We start from the raw sequence: 12,703 nt of genomic DNA on the forward strand, positions 1-12,703 counted from the left end.
TTTCTTAAAACCCGGTCAAAGTGGGACAATATTTAGGGGACGGAGGGAGTATTATTTTGTTGTACATTACGTACATTGTTCTTATATAGTAATATTTATTTTTGTTTTGCTTGGTGCAAATATAACTTTATTTTAATAAATTTAATTAATAGCAGTATACAAAAAATTAACATTTTTTGCATCGCACAAGGTTAAACTTAAATTAAAGCACAAATAAATCATACTTATATGTCATAAAGTAGAAAATACTATTTTCATGCTTTTAATCTCAACCATTCATTACTAATAAAAAGTCATTCGTTTATATATACGTAAATCAAATTAATTAAATTGGACTCATTTTTAAAAGAGCTCATTGTTAATTAGAAAGCCCACTACATATGCAAATCCAAGCCCAAATCCACTAACTATAATTAGGTTAAAAACTTGTTCACCTCTATCTTTCTTTCTCCATTTCTCCATGGCTCCGAAGCAGCAAAACAGTGGTATCTTTGTGGGGTTGAAGAAAGGTCATGTCGTTACCCCAAAGGAGCTAGCGCCGCGCCCCTCAGACAGGAAAGGGGTGAGTTTAATGCTTTTTTCTTATTGCAATTTCATACCAGTGCTATCTCTTTTAAGTAATTTTTTATCTAATTCCTGAATTTGAGTCATCTTCTTACTTGCTCCTTTTGTTTTTGAAATTCTTAATCTCTGATTTTATTTGGCTACTGAAAGATAATCTTTAAATATACACACATTATTGATTCATGATGCTCAAATTTAGTTATTCAAATTAGAAAGTTGTTTTGTGATGCCCTAATTCACTGATACATGAGCTCTTTGAACTCATAGCCACTAATTTAGGTAGGAATTTTGATTGCTAATGTTTTGGTTGTTCAAATTTGGAATTTGTGTTACTCTGTTGTTTAGTTATGCCTTAATTTGGTGATACATGAGCACTTTGAGCTGATTTAGAGAGTAGAGATATTTAAAGGAGTAACCGTTTTTAGATATATAAGCCTTGGAAAGTAGACATTTTGTATATAGTCACTGACAAATGTAGTTATATGATAACAAGAATTTTGATTCCTAATGTTTAGTTATTCAAATCTGAATGTTGCCTTACTCTGTTTTATAGTTACACACTAATTCAGTTATACACGAACTCTTTGAGCTGATTTAGAGATTTGAGATATTCTAAGGAGGAACCGATTTAGATGTGTGTGATAGTTGGCAATTTTTTATTTTGATTAAGTTTTGGAATGTAGACATTTTGTATGGAATGAATTTTTGATTGCGTAGAAAATCCATTTCCCCTGCTTTAGGTAGTCCCAGTTGGTTTTTCAACTTGTTTATGATCAAATCTATGTTTCACTTAATACAGAAAACAAGCAAGCGAGTACATTTTGTGAGGAGCCTTATCAGGGAAGTTGCTGGATTTGCACCATATGAGAAGAGGATCACTGAGCTTCTCAAAGTCGGGAAGGACAAGCGTGCTTTGAAGGTAGCCAAGAGGAAGTTGGGCACCCACAAGAGGGCAAAGAGGAAGAGAGAGGAGATGTCTGGCGCTCTCCGAAAGATGAGGTGAATTATCTTTAAAATAAATGGTGATATAATGTTTCTTTCTGTAGTAATAGTATCTCTTATTCTGCTTTGTTGTTGGAGCAGGGCTGCTGGTGGTGGTGAGAAGAAGAAATAGAGAGAACATGCTCTTGGATCTAAATTTTGTCAGAGTTGATTAGGACATCCTTTGATGTATTTTGCTAATGACTTGCACAAATGTGACACATTTTGGTTTTACTTTATCAGTACTTGGAAATGAAACTTTTGTATGGTTTTATACATTATTTTAGAAAATAACTTGGGACAAAATAAAAAATAAACAAAAAACGAATTGTCCATTATAAGGGTCTTGATAATCTTTTGGGTCGTCTATTATTGTCCAATTATAATAGGTTTAAGTTACTTCAAATATGTGAGCGTGAATCGTAACTAAAAAATAATAAAGCTCCAGTTTCTTAGCTAGTCAACACATTTTTGAAATTTTGACATTTCTAAACTTCAATGGGTAGCAATAAAACATACTACTATTATAAAAGATTTTATCATATGGAGTATTAGTAATAAACAGTGGTGTAAACCATTTCTTATGAAAAACAAAACAAATTTTACTTCTAAAAAATACCAAAAACGCTCGAGAGTCGAAATAAGATTAAACTTGGTAGCAAGTCACTACGATAGCAATTCAATCCCTGTATGAAATGAACACATCCAAATTACACAATACACATATGAGAAAACAAGACAAAAACAATGAAAATGCATTATCTAATTGATTAACATCCTTTGTTACGAATTTCCAACACAAGGGACCTCATGTGCATAACTTTAGTAAATTGAAACCTATCAAAAGAAAATTTGAATTTTCACTCTTCTTCATCAATGACTTGGGTTCCCAATCCCTTCAACCCTCCTTCTGGAATTTCTGCAACAGTGACCAATGAGTAGAGCTCTTCCTTTGCATCTTCATCATCATTTCTCTTGCGTGCAATGCGAACACGGATCCTTCTTGGCACACTCCGGATTCCACGGCTCCATATGTGCTTGTTCAACTTGACATCTACCCTTACATCATTAGTTCCCATTGCCTTCTGGGTAAACTTCCGGATCTCCTTGATGGCATTCGGTGCCTTCTTCTTGAAGGTACTGAGTACATTTCAATATACCAGTCATAAGTACAATCCAACGCACCAATTAAATTCAAAACAAGCGAACAACATATATCTAGCTTAACTATAGCATTGAATTCTAATATTTTCAGTATGTATATATATGACATCAGTTATAACATCATAGCTATTCTAAAATCAATACGTATAACACATCGAACAATAAGACTAAAGTTCAATCCAATTTTACAAAGATGGTAGCAAGGACTGTTTTTTCATAGAATAAGAGTAAAATTCACTATAGTGTTGTACTAATAAATACTCTCACATGCATATAACTCTAAATATAGCTCAACAAAAACTAATAAAAACAATTATACAGTATAAGCAGATGCAGGGCTAGTATTTAGTCGAACAAGTATATTCCCCAGGTAGCAAAAAAGTGCTGCTAATATATGGAATCTACCATAACTAATTATCAGATTTCATTTGAAAGACAATTACTTAAAATAAATGAATTAATTCATTCTAATATTCTATTAATTCATGTGCTTCTGCTGCACTTCTATACTTTGAATTACTGATTTTGAACCACCATTCAGAATAGAAAACTCATACATCACTCAAGCAGAAATTAGTATCTACAGAACAGCAACATTTCATCTATCATTTTCAGACATATTGGATCGCAAATAAATATTGAGAATCTGATAACATAGCAGCAATTAAAGCCTAGAGATTGAAAAGATAATGAAATAAGGTAGCAAATAGCTCAGATACGGAGAGAATAGTGTGTATCTCGTAGAGAGAAGCGTTTCATACCATCCGTGGAGACGTTTGTGCAAATTGATGGTGTATTCTCTGGAGACAACCTCCTCTTTCCTTGGCTTGTTGACCTTCTCCACCATTGTTGCTGCTTCAAGGTTTTTCGCCTCTTTCCTTTTGTCTGCGGAGGAAAACAAACCCTAGCGATTTATGTGTGATTTTATTTGGGCTTCAGCGTTAAAAGGCCTACTTCTATGGGCTATTTTATTCATAAAGCGGGCCTTGATAATAAATCTATTGTAAGGTAACGAATGCATTATTAATGACTTTACTATTCTCATTTTCGTTTTTCATTTCAAATTATGGGATTTATTTTTCAGTTATTAAATTTTAATATTACCCCAAAATAAACTTTCAAAATTTCATAAATTTTAATGCATAATTGATAAAGTAAAAAAATAAGAGTAAAGGTTAATTTTGGTTCTAATTATATGGCTAAAATACGAATTTGGTCCAAAACATTCACTTTTTGAAAAACGGGTGCATAACAAATGAAAATCGTGTTGATCCGATCCTTTTTTTGATGGTGCCGTCAATTTCCGACAGTCAACCATCAATTAGTGTTTTGTTGATTAATCAGGCCTAATTATTTTGTTAAAAAAAATTCTTATTTCAAATTTCATTAAAAAATCTAACAAACAAAAAGAACAAATCGCGAAACTTTTGGTCTCCACCAAATCAAACCAACCGTTTTCTCTTCTCTCTAGTTGTTCTCGATGACAAACCCTAAAATATTTCGTTTGATTCCGACCAAAATCGAATAACTGTTGTTGGAGATGGGTTGGAACTCGCCGAATCCTTACTTCCGGACTAGCGGCGGACTTTTCGGAGCCTGATTCTGACGGTTTTATTTCTCCTCCTCCGAAGCAAATGGAAGAAGCCCCGTCGCTGAATCCTAGTTTCGACCCCGCAGAAGTGGAAGCAACGATGACAGTTACCGGCGGTGAGGTCCCGTGGGAAGAAGATGAAGTAAGGATGACGACGACAAACCCTAGTTCATATTACTCTAAATACTTGTTTTTGTTGTTGGCAATTTTTTTCTTTATGGTAGGTATTGGGTTTTTGGATGGTGAGTACCTGTTTTTAGATGGTTGGTACTTATTTGTTATAGATTTTTAGACATCAATCGGCACTAGCCATGCTTAGAATTACAAATGTCCAGGACGTATTTGATATTGATAATTAATATGTTGGACTAGTTTGACTGTATTTTGTTTTATTTTACTGCTTCAACTTCGACGAAATTGTAGTCCATAATGCTATGTGGATGTTTCAAATCCAGTTTTAGAACCTTAATATGGATTTCAACACTGTCGGAATTCATGGACATAGATTCAATGACTTATATTCAAGATTCAAAATTTGGACCAAGTTGCAAAGAAAGAAAATTAGGTTTTTTATGGTGTGGGGAAGAAGAAATGAAAGAGAGGGAGAATAATTTTTTTTTATTCATGTTATTCATGTTTTTATTCAAGGGTTTTCTATTTTACTAGTATTTCAGAAATTTAAAAAAAACTAGCCATAGTAATAAAAAATGGCTAATCCGGTCAACAAATACTAATTAACGATTGACCATCGGAAATTGACGGCACCGTTAAAAAAGGACCGGATCGACACGAATTTTATTTGTTATGGATCTGTTTTTCAAAAAGTGAATATTTTGGACAAAATTCTTATTTCGGTCATATGTTTAGGACCAATATTGACCTTTACTCTAGAAATAAAGGAAAAATAACTAAAGTATTGCCAGTGCATTATAAATCTCACATCAGAGAGGGGTAGGGGCTTAAGCCTCTTCCGACGAGATATTTTTCCTTTTTATTCTACTTTTAAATTATTTGAAAATTTTAAAAAGAAGACTCCCAAAATAAGTAATATGAGTAATATTATTATATTATGAAAATTTATTTTTTAAGAGTGAGCAAATATTTTTAAAGAAGTGTATTGTCCATTGACTTTTACTTATAAAGTTAATTTTAAAATTAATATGTTCTCTAATTATATAGGCGTTAATTAATGATTTGAAACTATAAAGTACTCCTTCCGTCCCACTTTAGGAGTTCCAGCAGCCACTTTTCTGCACTCGTTTTATAAAAATGATAATAAATTGTTAAAATAGAGAAATGATAAAATAAAAGAGAGAATAATGTTGAGAAGATACAGTATAAATTTTGTAGCAAATAAATCGCTAATCCTAGTTTCAATTATATTTTTTTCCAAAAAAATCTACTTATATTCTACAACTCAATCATTGCAGTGGCTTCAATGTGTAAGTTTAAAAAAAAAATCCTTTCCAATTCAATAATGTATAAACTTATTTCTTATATTCCATCCATCTCTTAAAAATAGAGATAGAGAAAATATATGGAGTATATAGGACTATAATTAATGTTGAACTAATTTTGAACCATCTAACCCTTCACTTTTTAATTTATTTTAGTATGTTTTAATTCATTTCAATGTATTTTTAGTTTGTTTTAATTCATTTTATATGGAGTTCATTTAGGACCGTTTTATTTCATTCATTCTGAAATGAAACAAAACAATTTAAAAAGATCTAATAATAATCTATTAAATCTATGTATGAAATGAATACATCCAAATTCCAGTATCACGGCCTTTAAATTTATGTTTATTTAATCATAAAAAAATAAAAATAAAAATAAAAATAAATATGAAAACAGAATATGAAAAAACGAAAATGCATTATCTAATTGCGTAATATCATTTGTTCTGAATTTCCAATACGAGGAGCCCCCAAGTGCAAAACTGAAGTTAATAAAAACCTATCAAAAGAAAATATGGATTTTCACTCTTCTTCTTCAATGACTTGGGTTCCCAATCCCTTCAACCCTCCCTCTGGAATTTCTGCAACGGTGACCAATGAGTAGAGCTCTTCCTTTGCATCTTCATCGTCATTTCTCTTGCGTGCAATGCGGACACGGATCCTTCTTGGAACACTCCGGATTCCACGGCTCCATATGTGCTTGTTCAGCTTGACATCAACCCTTACATCATTTGTTCCCATTGCCTTCTGGGCAAACTTCCGGATTTCCTTGATAGCATTTGGTGCCTTCTTCTTGAAGGTACTGAGTCCAATTCAGCACACCAGTCAAGTTCAAAACATGCCAACAACATAGCTAGCTTAACTATAGCATTGATATTATCAGTATGTTTACATCAATTATAACATCATAGCTATGCTAGATCAATATAACACATTGAACAATAACCCTAAAGTTCAATCCAATTTTACAGAGATGGAACTGCATGCTAGTAGCAAGGGCTGTTTTTTATAGAATAAGACTAAAGTACACTATAGCATTGGAGTAATAAATACTATCACATGCATATAACTAAATGAAACCCAACAAAAACTAATAAAAACAATTATACAGCACAAGCAGATGCAGAGACAGTATTTAGTTATACGAGTATATTCACCAGGGAGCAAAGAAGCATACCATATGGAGAAGGCTAATGATCAGTTTACATTTTGAAAGACAATTACTTGAAATAATTTGAATTAAATATTTATCAAGCAATAAATTCGTTCTCATACTCTTTTAATTCATGTGCTTCCTCTTCCCTTACATACTTTTAATTACTGATTTTAATTAACCAAGAACATCAAATCATCCAGAATAGAAAAATCATACATCACTCAAGCAGAAATTAGTGTCTGAAACAGCAACATTTCATCTATCATTTTCAGACATACTGGATCGCAAATAAATATTGAGAATCTGATAACATAATAGCAATTAAGCGTCAAACACCTAGAGATTGTAAAAATAATGAAAGAAGGTAGCAAATAGCTCAGATACGGAGAGCATAGTGTGTATCTCGTAGAGAGAAGTGTTTTATACCATCCGTGGAGACGTTTGTGCAAATTGATGGTGTATTCTCTGGAGACAACCTCCTCTTTTCTTGGCTTGTTGACCTTCTCCACCATTGTTGCTGCTTCAAGGTTTTTCGCCTCTTTCCTTTTGTCTGCTGAGGAAAACAAACCCTAGCGATTTATGTGTAATTTTATTTGTGCTTCAGCGTAAAAAGGCCTATTTCTGTGGGCTATTATATTCATAAAGTGGGCCATGATAATAAATTTATTAGCCTAATGTGAGGTAACGAATGCATTATTGATCACTTAACTATTCTACTTTTAATTCTGATAAATAAAATATTTATATTTTTCTGTACTTTTTGGAAATTGTTGCTGTTTTTTTTCTAGCCTTTAAATTATGTGAGCAAATTTTGTTTTTTAAACGTTTTAAAGTGTGGCATTTTCGTTTTTCATTTTAAATAATGTGATTTATTTTTAAGTTATTGAAGTTCAATATTACCCCATTAATTACAAAATAAACTTTCAAATATCACAGATTTTAATGCATAATTGACAAAGTAAAAAAAAAAAGAAAAAAAATTATTAAAGTATTACTCTCTCCGTCCCAGTTTAGGAGTGCAATTTAGTTAGAGCACGAGTTTTAAGGAATTATTGGAATGTGTAATAATTGAAGTGAGATGTGGTTGTTGGAGTGTGTAATAATTGAAGTGAGGTAGTGGAAAGTGGAATCATTTTGACTTTTTGTATGTTTATGATTTTGTTTTGTTTTATTTTTATGAAAATAATGACATTTGAGTGTAAATTTCATCAACAATGAGGTTAAATTTTAAGTTCAAATATGGTAAATTCTAAATGGGATTCTTAAATTGAGACGGACGAAAATGACAAAACATGACTCTTAAACTGGGACGGAGGGAGTATTATTACAGTATAAATCTCACATCAAAGAGGGGTAGGGGATTAAACCCCTCCCAACTAGATATTTTTCAATTTTTAAAAAGAAGACTCCCCAAATAAGTAATAGGAGTAATATTATTATATTAAGAAAATTTATTTTTTAAGAGTGAGCAAATATTTTGAAAGAAGTGTATTGTCCATTGACTTTTACTTATAATGTTAATTTTAAAATTAATATATTCTCTAATTATATAAACATGAATTTATAACTAGAAACTATAAAGTATAAATTTTATAGCAAATAAATCACTAATCCCACTTTCAAAATTATTTTCCACAAAATTCCACTTATATTCTACAACTCAATCATCGTAGCGGCTTCAATGCGTAAATTTAAAGTTTCTTTTTTCTTCTTTCCAATTCAATATTGTATATACTCATTTCTTATATTCCATCCATCTAATAAAAATAAATAAAAATGAAAACAGAATATGAAAAAACGAAAATCCAGAAGCTCCAGGAGAAGTATGGCATCTCCACCCCCAAAGATAAGTAGTATAGTTCGTTTCATCTTCTTATCTGCAAAATAGAAACAGCTTGGGAATGTTGAATATCTGACTTTGTAATGCTAATCGATGCTGATTTTGCTTTCTTGTGTTAATGATGATATGGATTTCGGATACTCGCATTGATGAATCGGAGATTATTGTTGAATTTCGATATAATCTGTGGAATGATTAAAATTGTTTCGATGATTAATTTATCCATTACTGGTCAAACTGATAGATAGTGAATCACTCTCTCTTTATTCTTGATAAATAGGCAGCTCCATTACAGTTTCTATAGTTAAAAACACCATGATTTCTCCATTGCTCTCTTCAAGGAATGCCTTAGTGAGAGCGAGAGTGTTTCCAGAGCAAAAATCCAGCTTTGGAGATGAATTATTTACTCAAACGAAGCAACAACAACAACAATGGACAAAATCCAAAACGACCAATGCCGGAAACAAAATATACGAAGGTAGAATTGCTTGAATGCGCAATGTAAAGATCGAAAAATCAATATTAAGGCATTGGTTGAGGGAAGTCTTGGGGTTTCTTCTTCTTCTTCTTCTTCCTGATAACCAAGATCAGTTGCTGATTTGAGTGCTATCTGGCAAGCCAGTTTACTCTAAGTCTAGTAAAACTTCCTTTGCATAAACATCTCTATATTGATTTCTATAGTCGAAAATAAAGATATGATGACCTGTTGACACTGCTAGAACTCTAACCTTCTGCTGAAGTGGATCTACACTCTTGTCTCTCTTATTATTAAGTCGAATCAATACTCTTGCCTCTCTTATTATTATGTCCATTTATGGAGATGACTTCTCGTTTAGTTTTTTATTTTTTAAAAATTAAATGGGTGGGATCGGTAAGATGATGTTTCTTTTAGTTTTTTTAAAGAGATCAATCTGTTGATATGAAACAAGAACAACAACGAAAATGAAGAACGCAAGTGAAAAAATTGGAAGGTAGAAATGTACCGGAATGCGAATAAGAGCACCCGCAACGCGGGCATTCCGCGTTTCGTTCCTTCGGAACGAAACCGTAGCGGAACGCGTTGCGGCGCTGCGTTTCGTCGCGGTTCCGTTCCCATGCCGTCCCGGGTGCCGTCGGCACGAGACGCGGCACGGTCCGTGCCGCCACGCGCTTCGGCGACGTGGCTCGCCCTGCGTCGTGCGTGACGCCCACTCGCCGGCCCGCGAGTGGGCGTCGTCACGCTGACGCAATAAATTCATTTTTTTAAAAAAATGAATTTTTTAAAAAAATATTTTTTATTTATAAAAATTGTTTTTTTATATTTAAAAACAATTTTTACAAATAAATGAATACTAGAAATTCGTATTAGCCCATATATATTTGATGGGCTTGCGAATTTATGAAACTCATTCTTGGTTGTCTCTCTTTTATAGAGACATCCTTGAATGTTTCATGTTCCACTTTCGATGTGAGACAAACTCATTCTTGGTTATCTCTATTTTATAGAGACATCCTTGAATGTTTTATGTTCCACTTTCGATGTGGGACAAACTCATTCTTGGTTATCTCTATTTTATAGAGACATCCTTGAATGTTTTATATTCTACTTTCGATGTGGGACAAACTCATTTTTGGTTATCTCTATTTTATAGAGACATCTTTGAATGTTTTATGTTCCACTTTCGATGTGGGACAAACTCATTCTTGGTTATTTCTATTTTATAGAGACATCCTTGAATGTTTTATGTTCCACTTTCGATGTGGGACAAACTCATTCTTGGTTATCTCTATTTTATAGAGACATCCTTGAATGTTTTATATTCCACTTTCGATGTGGGACAAACTCATTCTTGGTTATCTCTATTTTATAGAGACATCCTTGAATGTTTTATGTTCCACTTTCGATGTGGGACAAACTCATTCTTGGTTGTCTCTATAAAATTGTATTTTAAATTATGTCATTTTTTATTTTTTTAGGATTTTAATTATGTCATTTTCTATTTTTTTGAATTTTAAGTTGTAATGTTATTTTAATTTTAATGAAGTGTGTTTATTTAAATTGAATTGGGTTGGAAATAAAAAAAAATGAAATTGAATGAATAGTAATTTAAGGAACGGTTAAGGAACGGAGGGTTGCAGGTTCCGTTCCTTAGTTAAGGAATGGAGTAAAAAAGTACAGTGGAGCCCTCAAATAGTGGTTTAAGGAACGGTATAGGAACGGTTTAGGAACAGCGTTGTGGATGGCCTAATGTACCTGCACAATCACAGACCAAGGAGGCATAGCAAATAAAGATACTCCACTCCCACATTTTGTAATAACAACATGGAGTACTACAATTTTCGCAATCTATTATCTTAATCTCAACTATTTTTCATCGCCATAATAAATTGAATTTGTCATCCAAAGTGGTACCAATGACAATTTCTGGACTACAAGTTGGCCACCTCGTTGGAACATTGTTCTCTAAGGATTGTGAAAATGATTTGTCAATCAACAAGTTAACCAAGTAACATGTTGTAGACTTGGTGGTAGCTAAGCCATCAAGATGCACGTGTTATTTATCATTTTACAAATTAAATCTACTCTATTTAGCATTTTGGGAATTAACTATGGAGAAAGTATACTTTTTTCAACAAATTAAATCTTATCGTACAAACATTTGGCAGTGAATATAAGTCTTCTATGATAGGTATACCGTATACACCATACATTAATTTTGGGTGTAAGTCTTGTAGATCAATTTAATTTCGGGACAATATCATGCATTATCATTTTCGCCGCCATAGTTGGATCCTTGAATATAAGGAGGCACTGCATTCTGCTGCTTCATTCTGCTCAATCACTCTTCTTACAGAGTCTCATGCATCGGTTACCATTTTAAAGGAATGAGAGAACAAGACAATGATTAGGGAAGAAGAAAAAAGGCGGAGCGCATTTTGGAGTTTCAAATATTAATAAGAGTGAACTATCTTAATAGTCCATGATCTTGTCGAAAAATGCATAAATGGTCTTTTAAATTTTTTTTATAGTATTTTTGGTACGATGAGACTAAAATAACTCTAGGCACCCAAAATGTGGATTTTTAATGTTTGAGGGCATTTTGGACCGTAAATACTAGTATATATTTTTGTAGTTTTAGTTACTTAAAATAGTTTATTGTCATTATGTGTTTAAAAATGAATACAGCCTTAAAATAATTTAATTATACATTATTTATTTTAAAAAATAAATATTATCCATTATAAAACTCAGTCTACATGAAAAAAAATCTAATAGTAACTTTTTTTCATAAAAATATTAAAGTGAATTGTAGAAAATTCTTTTTGCATGTGAGATTTATTTTTACTTAAAAAATTTAATAAATTTTTAAATTTGAAAAGGAAAAATATTATAATGAACTATAGTAATTTTTTACTTAAAAAATGTTTTTTAAATATTTAAATGTTACTATACTTAAGTGAAAAATAATTATTTTAATTACGTTAATTAAAATATGGTATGATGAATAAATATTTTGAAGTATAATAATTAAAATTTAAGTGAAATTATATCTCACGTACATTAAATCGAACTCTTGCAAGTAAAATTTTTAATAAAAATATTAAAGTAAACTAAAGTAATTTTTTATTATAAAGTTCAATTTATACGTTATTCAAGTAATTATTGAAAAAAGTTTAAGTGAATTATAATTCAAAAGAAAATATTTTATGTTGTAAAAATATAAATTAACTAGTACTAGAAATGTAAATTTTTTATGTCCGTAAATGTACTTTTATATATGTCCAAAAAAAATTGCAAGACTGAAGAGATACCAAAACTGTGATTTTCAAATACCAAAAATGCCCTCCATGGCATTTAGGGGATTTTTCAAATACAGAGAGGTATAAAAGACTGACAGGTACCAAAAATGTATTTTTTAGGGACCAAAAAGGCTATAAATTTTTTTAGGGATCATTGGTGCATTTTT

General features: G+C 31.8%; 3 protein-coding genes across 3 annotated transcripts; 1 reads left to right on the forward strand and 2 right to left on the reverse strand.

The window, feature by feature from the left end:
• Nucleotides 1-424: 424 nt before the first annotated feature.
• Nucleotides 425-1,821, forward strand: LOC121761011 (60S ribosomal protein L36-2-like). The gene is made up of 3 exons (XM_042156593.1): nt 425-562; nt 1,364-1,563; nt 1,648-1,821. Exons 1-3 carry the CDS (start codon nt 461-463, stop codon nt 1,676-1,678), a joined length of 333 nt encoding a protein of 110 aa, XP_042012527.1. The 5' UTR covers nt 425-460; the 3' UTR covers nt 1,679-1,821.
• A 365-nt stretch (nt 1,822-2,186) lies between these two features.
• LOC121760005 (60S ribosomal protein L31-like) lies at nt 2,187-3,616 on the reverse strand. Its single transcript, XM_042155605.1, has 2 exons — nt 3,471-3,616; nt 2,187-2,685 (listed from the first exon to the last, which is right to left on the reverse strand). Exons 1-2 carry the CDS (start codon nt 3,554-3,556, stop codon nt 2,406-2,408), a joined length of 366 nt encoding a protein of 121 aa, XP_042011539.1. The 5' UTR covers nt 3,557-3,616; the 3' UTR covers nt 2,187-2,405.
• Nucleotides 3,617-6,161: 2,545 nt separating this feature from the next.
• LOC121760095 (60S ribosomal protein L31-like) lies at nt 6,162-7,503 on the reverse strand. Its single transcript, XM_042155704.1, has 2 exons — nt 7,343-7,503; nt 6,162-6,562 (listed from the first exon to the last, which is right to left on the reverse strand). Exons 1-2 carry the CDS (start codon nt 7,426-7,428, stop codon nt 6,283-6,285), a joined length of 366 nt encoding a protein of 121 aa, XP_042011638.1. The 5' UTR covers nt 7,429-7,503; the 3' UTR covers nt 6,162-6,282.
• Nucleotides 7,504-12,703: the final 5,200 nt, after the last annotated feature.

This window comes from Salvia splendens, chromosome 13, assembly GCF_004379255.2.
Source record: "Salvia splendens isolate huo1 chromosome 13, SspV2, whole genome shotgun sequence".
NCBI lineage: Eukaryota > Viridiplantae > Streptophyta > Magnoliopsida > Lamiales > Lamiaceae > Salvia > Salvia splendens.

Excerpts from the sequence above, each read along its gene's own strand:
- LOC121760095 (XM_042155704.1), bottom strand. The coding sequence starts at position 7,428 with ATGGTGGAGAAGGTCAACAAGCCAAGAAAAGAGGAGGTTGTCTCCAGA. Across the intron at positions 6,563-7,342 it reads CACAAACGTCTCCACGGATG|TACCTTCAAGAAGAAGGCAC; the intron begins GTATAAAACACT and ends AATTGGACTCAG.
- LOC121760005 (XM_042155605.1), bottom strand. The coding sequence starts at position 3,556 with ATGGTGGAGAAGGTCAACAAGCCAAGGAAAGAGGAGGTTGTCTCCAGA. Across the intron at positions 2,686-3,470 it reads CACAAACGTCTCCACGGATG|TACCTTCAAGAAGAAGGCAC; the intron begins GTATGAAACGCT and ends AAATGTACTCAG.
- LOC121761011 (XM_042156593.1), top strand. The coding sequence starts at position 461 with ATGGCTCCGAAGCAGCAAAACAGTGGTATCTTTGTGGGGTTGAAGAAA. Across the intron at positions 563-1,363 it reads GCCCCTCAGACAGGAAAGGG|AAAACAAGCAAGCGAGTACA; the intron begins GTGAGTTTAATG and ends CACTTAATACAG. Across the intron at positions 1,564-1,647 it reads GGCGCTCTCCGAAAGATGAG|GGCTGCTGGTGGTGGTGAGA; the intron begins GTGAATTATCTT and ends TTGTTGGAGCAG.